This window comes from Octopus bimaculoides, chromosome 4 (assembly GCF_001194135.2).
Source record: "Octopus bimaculoides isolate UCB-OBI-ISO-001 chromosome 4, ASM119413v2, whole genome shotgun sequence".
NCBI classification, from domain to species: Eukaryota; Metazoa; Mollusca; class Cephalopoda; order Octopoda; family Octopodidae; genus Octopus; species Octopus bimaculoides.
The window spans coordinates 50620874-50628183 of NC_068984.1; the positions used below are offsets into that span (position 1 = coordinate 50620874).

The 7310-nt window shown below is 36.9% G+C and overlaps 1 protein-coding gene across 1 annotated transcript; it reads right to left on the reverse strand.

Annotated features, from left to right (window-relative positions):
* Positions 1-419: 419 nt before the first annotated feature.
* Positions 420-6323, reverse strand: LOC106870196 (uncharacterized). Its single transcript, XM_014916201.1, has 2 exons — positions 6177-6323; positions 420-872 (listed from the first exon to the last, which is right to left on the reverse strand). Exons 1-2 carry the CDS (start codon positions 6253-6255, stop codon positions 439-441), a joined length of 513 nt encoding a protein of 170 aa, XP_014771687.1. The 5' UTR covers positions 6256-6323; the 3' UTR covers positions 420-438.
* Between the last annotated feature and the right edge of the window lie 987 nt (positions 6324-7310).

The following is a 7310-nucleotide window of genomic DNA, read 5'->3' on the forward strand; positions in this document are numbered from 1 at the left end:
CGAGTTTCGGATGCCGGAGTGGGAACCCATGCCAACATCTCTTCAGTTATCCGGCTAACTGAAGAGATGCCGGTGTGGGTTCCCACCCCGGCATCCGAAACTCGGAGTTTTATCATGGCTACCGAATAAGTGTCACATATTTTTACAGATAAATTCCTCTATTTACATAATATCGAGGTCTCTTTCTTTCTTTTGTTGTCCTTTCTATCAATGTATGTATGTATGTATGTATGTATGTATGTATGTAATTAAACTGAAAGTTTGGGGAGGGAAAGTGGTGAGAGCAGTAGGGAAATACCTCCATACAGTACAACTCAAATATTTGAATTGATAGGTGTTTTCTAAGGATGTGAGCCTTACTTGTCAGCACATTATCATTTGCTTTTCAAATCCCCCAAAAACAAAATCTAACCCTCGGATGTCTTAGGGAACATTTATTTACAAAAGCGTATATTTTTCATCAAATTTTTTCAGAGATGCTTTTTCTTCCTTCTGCTTGTATCTATTAGAAATTTCCAGAAGAACTCCTACAACCAAAATGAATATCGAACCGAGAAATAGCAATACGCCAAATATTGGTTTCTCCAGTTTGGACGACTTCTCTTTTGCAATATTGCCGTTTCGGTTGATTTTCACATTTGTTGTTGTTGTTGTTGTTGCTGTTGTTGATATTTGTGGTTCTGTAGCTTCTATTGCCCTTCCTTCATCTCTATTACTGCGAAGGCTTGTGCTTGCATTGTTTCCGCCAATATTGGCACCACCAACAAAATCTTCCCTGTCATCGACGCCATTTTCTCTGTCAATGCTCTCTGTCAAATATTGTCGGTGAGTTGATGTGATCGCTGACACGCTTCTCACAGTTGATATCGATCCTGTAAGAATTAAATGAGATTTTATAAGGTTAATCAAACTGTGACACCTAAACAACGAACACTTGGCACTTTTGAATATATTTTATAGACGGGACAAAAAGTGAAAAATTAAGAAAGCGAAGGAGAGACAGAAGTCAAAGAAAATCAAAGTTCTGAGAATTGAATTTATTTTCAACTTATCTATTTAGTTCTAGGGTTTACGACCTTGGTTCCAGTTTTTTTTTACAAATGATTCCTCGGGTTTTACTTCAAATCTCCAAGGTTTAATCTCAAACTTAAACTCCCAGGTTATATTTGTCTTTGGGGTTCGCAGGTAAGTTCAGGGTATTGACTGTTAAGCTTATCTTTAACGAGAAATTGCTGTTCCTGGCCCAACAGTAAAAGTCAACGATTAGCTTGAACATTTACTCGGTTTCATGTGTAGCTTTCTTAACACCCCTGGAATTACATAGGGTCCGTAAGTGTGTCGTTGTCAAAGCTGGATGACCATATTTAACTCGTTAAGAGTCAACATTTTCCTTTAACCATAGTTGATTTCAAGCGTGGAATCTCTTGTTACTTCCCTTCTTGTCACAACCAGTTTACACTCCGAATTCTGTTGGTTGAAAATGTGTTTTAAGATTTGAAGATAATATATTTCTTTGATTGGAGGAATGACGGGAAAGCTTCTTCTCTCCCTTCCGGGATGAAACCAGGTAGATTCAAAATCTTGAAGTTTTCCCTTTCACATAGTAAACGGTGAATATTGTGGTCATTGTATGTATTTTGCCTTTGAAACAATACATCTTAATGAATTATTACTGACCATGGAATGTCCAGACACCTAATTGATTGAACGTTAGTGAAACTTTAAAACAAAACACAGAAGGTATCCGCCGAATAAATATTGTACTGTACAATAAAAATATTTCTCTTGCTCGTTATAAACACTGTAAAGCTTTCCCCAATTAACTGAGCACTATAAATGAACTTAGAACCTGTAATTTACGTGCTAAAAAATAAATCATGATACCAGTATAACCTATCATTTAAGCGCTTATTTTAACAGACTTGGAAATTCAAAATTAAGTTAAACTCGTAAAAATGGTAAGATTTGATACTTATGTCGATACATTCTAAAACACATTTAGTAAACATTTACCACTTTACATAAATTCATCTACGTAATATATGGGTGTAAACTGAGGGAACTAAAAGACTACATGAACTAGATAAGCATACTTACTGCAGATTGCTAATATATAATAGCACAAAATCATACAAGAAAACAATAGCAGAAACATGCAATATTTCAAAAACCTGAACAAGGCGGTTAAATATAGAATGCAGACGTTACTTAACATTAAAAGGCCATTTGGCCAATTTCACACCAAATCAAACTTCGTTATTATAACTTGTCTCTGGAACATAGATTTGTAAAATGGTTATCATTCTATATGAGACATGGAAAGACAAGCTATTTAATCTGAGCAACAGTTGTCGGATTTTTTGCTTCTTTCTCTACTCTCATAAACTGTCTTTGTCATTTAATATTATCAGTTCCGCATAAACGAATGATAACGTTCATTTCCACTTCAAATATTACGGTACATTTCTGCAGCAATGTGTTTTAGTGATATTTAGGGCGTGTTTTAAAAATCGTCATTTCTTTGACAAGCTCTAGTTGATATTCGGTATATATATATATATATATATATATCATGGATTCTACTGTCGTTAGACGACCTGTGCGGGTTCTGCAATTTCTTGCTGAACAACCACACAGATGATTTGTTTATAGTAATCAAATGTTTGTGTACACATAAGCTCACTCCCTCCATCAAATCGACATTACCTGTACAGGTGCTCGACATGTCACACGTAAGATGATGAAATGATCGTGGAGCAACGTGAAATGAAGTGTTTTGCTCAAAACGCAGTGCCGGGCCTGAGAATCGAAATCACGAACTCACAATCACGAGTGCAACACCCTAACCACTAAGCTATGCACCTTCAGTATATATATTTACGCGTGTATGTATGTGTGTCTATGTATACGTACATGCATGTATGCAAAGATACACAGACACACACACACATACATACATACATACATACATACATACATACATACATACATATAGATATAAGGCGAACTGGCAGAATCGTTATCACTCAGAGAAAAATGCTTAGCGGCATTCCGTTCGTCTTTACGTTTTGAGTTCAAATTCCACAGGAGTCAGCTTAGCCGTTCATCCTTTCGGAGTCGATTAAGTAAGTACCAATTGAGTATTGGGGTCGAAGTAATCGACTTACTCCGCCCCCGTAATAGCTGGCCTTATGCTAAAATTTGAAGACACGAAGACACACACACACATATTTGGGCACTTGCCAAAAGATTTCACAATACAAACGATATCAAAACAAAATGAAGTGAACGAATTATAGTTAAAGGTATGACACAAAGGTTTGGGTTACCCTTTGGAAGCACTGCTGCAAATTTAGATGGATGAAATAGACGAAGTGCGCGTTTTTCAAAGAAACAACAAAGGAAAAAAAGAAGCTGATGGTTTGAGAGATTGAAAGCATTTAACATGCCTGTCTTAATAATAATCTATGGACATAGACGATAAATTATATCAGAAATGTTGAACAACCCAGGCGATATTGTTTAAGTTGGAAAAAATGGACAGAACGAAGCAGTCAAACTAACGGACAAATTGCAAGAGAAGGAAAAAATCTACCGCGATTTCAAGTATTATAATAGTCACAAACTTTTACAAGCCCACCCGTGAATTGGAGGGAAAGCAGAAGACACAGAACACAGTCAAAGGTAAAGACGATAACATAGATACACGTCTGAGATATTTCAATATTGGAAATATTAAATCGAATATCGTAACACTAAACTCTCACAAATCTCGGAAGAATTTTATCATAAGTCCCGAAGAGTTCATCTGATGCGGATACTCATGCAGAAATAACAAAAATCGAAATAGAAAAATCAGTAAGAAGAACTGAAAACCGTGAAACATTCGGTGTAGATAGCATCAGTGCTGAATAAAAACTGGGGAAGTGTACATGCTTAATGTTTACGTAATATTCAACATATGGAAAACTGAAAACCGTTAAACGACAGAACCTGTGTATATACTCTCTTTACTCTTTTACTCTTTTAATTGTTTCAGTCTTTTGACTGTGGCCATGCTGGAGCACCGCCTTTAGTCAAGCAAATCGACCCCAGGACTTATTCTTTGGATACCTAGTACTTATTCTATTGGTCTCTTTTGCCGAACCGCTAAGTTACGGGGACATAAACACACTAGCATCGGTTGTCAAGCGATGTTGGGGGGACAAGCACAGACATACAAACATATACACATGCATATATATATACATACATATATACGACGGGCTTCTTTCAGTTTCTGTCTACCAAATCCACTCACAAGGGTCTGGTCGGCCCGAGGCTATAGTAGAAGACACTTGCCCAAGGTGCCACGCAGTAGGAATTAACCCAGAGCAAAAACATGGAAAATTACAGAGTAATTTCTCTTTTATCGATACCGTGTAAGTTTTTGCTATAGTTCTCTTCAGCGGAAAGGTAAGTAAAACCGAAGGAACGAAGGGTAAGTATTGATTTTAGGTCAGATGGAGGCACAATTGATACTAAGTTTAAAGTGAAACAGATTACTTTAAAACCAAAAGTACGTCATTTTTCCCTCACACTTCAACCTCATTGATCTTAAAACTGTCTTCGACACGATCTGGCAGAGAGAACTGGGGTAAATGATGACTGTGGTAGAAGCACACCGCAAGATAGTGTGTATTGAAAAATCGCTGAACAACAGTGCTGAGTTTATTGTGGTTAAGGGCGATCAGTTGACAGTTTGCTTAAAGTTCGCATGGATCTAAGATAAAGCTGTCTGCAATCCTTTAACATGTTCATCGGCTTTATAGAATTTACCATGAAAAAACTGAAAATTTAGATCTTTTATCTATGGACTCCTTTGATTATTATCTTATTCTGGTGGATCATCATAACCATTCAATGTTTAAAAACCAGTTTTATAGATATTTCTTCCAAAATTCCTATTTTGTTTTTCACACATTAATTTGTGTATACTGAACTATGTAAAATATTAGAGAAAGAAACCTAGCTGTTTCTTGCGATAAATACATCTAAAGAAAAACATTTTCGTGGACCCTTGATACACTACTGTGGGTTGCCACTTTTCTATTTTGTTTGCGTGGACCCCCGAAGATCTCTTATTGACCTTCTGGGGTCATATGGACTCGGGTTGAGAACCACTGATTTAGATGAAACACTAGCACTCACTGACATTTTCTCCCAAGGTATTAGGTATGCTGACGAAAAAAATATCAATGTCTATGAACTTTGGCATACTGAAAATTTTCACTGAACATTTAGATGAAGCATGCATTAAACTGGACGTTTCAAAAATAGCATGGAAATGTCTGAAAATGTGAAATTATGGGTTAATCTGGGAAGACTAAATAGGCTTGATCTGGAATAAATGGGGTAGTTAGTCAGTGACCCAAAGTTAGAGACTATATAACGTCTTTATTTTTACAATCGTTACATTTGCATCTGGAACGTGAATCCTAAAATCTGGGGATGCAAGTAGGCACTGGCATAGCTAGAGTATATGCCGCCCGGGGCGGCCCTTTCGTTTGCCGCCCCAGGACCCCACCAAAAACACATACTGCCTACAGCAGACCCAAAAGTGCTGACCCTTTAAAAATGCTGCCCGGGGCGCACCGCCCCTACTGCCCCCGCCCAACTACGCTAGTACAGGTAGGCTAGATGATTTTCACATGTAGTATTTAAGGTCTATACTGGTGATATTACACGATTGACATAGAAATATTTCCGTGAAAAAAAAGCTTCATATTTCAGATACTTTTGCTAAGTTAATAAGAAGAAACCCGAATGGTTCGGCCGTGTTTTAAGATCATCCAATAACTCCATAATTCCAACATTTCATCAAGACTTTACAAATTTCAAACCACGTATTATGCTGACCAAAAGACGGGCTACAACTTCTCAGATCAATGAGGATATAAACATTATCACTTACAACAGCAGGTGGGAAAGATACAAAAGTGATAGTCTTGGACGCAAGGGAGAACGAAAATCTAGAGAAAACCAAGTGACTAAATGTTTGAGTGTGCGTAGAAAGAGAGAGAGGAAGAGAGAGAGAGCGAGACAAAGAGAAATAGGTACATATATAGATACATATAGACTAATACACAGTAAGATATATGTACGTATGTATATATGTATGCATGTATAAAACTCACCATTATAAGAAGCCGAACAAATTGTTTGACTAAACATGAGAACCAGGAAAAATAAAACCGAAATTTCTAGCTCGGTCATGCTTTGACACTTTGTTGAAAATCAAAATGTCGTACGTTCAAAGCGTCTTATAAAACGCTGTTACGTCTCTTGTTTGCAAACGGTTGATAGCAATGCGAACAAAGCAATATATGCATTTACATCAGAGGTTCTCAAACTTCTTGGACCACCGCCCCACTCATGGCCACATAATACCCCCTGCGCCTCACCCCTATTTTTATGTATAAATAAATATTTTATATTTTACTACTTTATATATACTATGAATCATTTAATATTTAATATAATATTATATACTTTGTATACAATACTATAATAATATTATAATAAATTCATAGCGTTCCCCAATCCACTGTCTTCCTCCCAGCACCTCCTTTTTCTCTACCTCCCCCTTAGGCACCTGCATCCACCTAGACTGTCTCAACGCATACCGGGGGAGGGACGGTAGCACCCATTTTGAGAATCTATGATTTACATAGTTTCGCTATAATCCGGTCGCTTTTTTTTTTCTAAGAGTTTTGTTTGCTTGTTTGTTTGTTTGTTTGTTTTTTGCTTTTGTTTTTTTTACAAACAAGTGAGCTCTTACATGTTCGCTCAATTCGCTCGAAGTGCAATCATCTCTTCTTAATAACACATCTTAACGTTTTAAATAAGGAAACGGTATATTACATAGCATAGTTCTATGTACCCATGAAAAAAAGATTGGATGGTCATGACTGAAATGTATTTAATCATAGGTATGCTTGATTAGGATTGACCTGGGGCTAAACAATAATAACTATATACGTTACTTATCAGGAGAGAATAGTCGTTCTATTTTCTCTTCGTTTTATCTTTGTCCTATCAAACTTCCAATTTCTTAAATATGCTGTATACTTACTTTGTCGGCAACAAATGCAATAATAATTTTAAATGGTGGATGACACACACACACACACACACGATGCAGATACACACATACGCATGCAAACACACACACAGAAACGGACAGACACGCACACGCACACACATACGCACACATGCACACAGACGTTATATTTTCCTCGAGATTGGCGAACATATTTTCCTGTTTTCGC

Bases quoted from the DNA above. Each gene is read 5' to 3' on its own strand.
- LOC106870196 (XM_014916201.1), bottom strand. From the start codon at position 6,255: ATGACCGAGCTAGAAATTTCGGTTTTATTTTTCCTGGTTCTCATGTTT. The intron at 873-6,176 runs GTGAGTTTTATA...TAATTCTTACAG, and splicing joins TTGTTCGGCTTCTTATAATG to GATCGATATCAACTGTGAGA.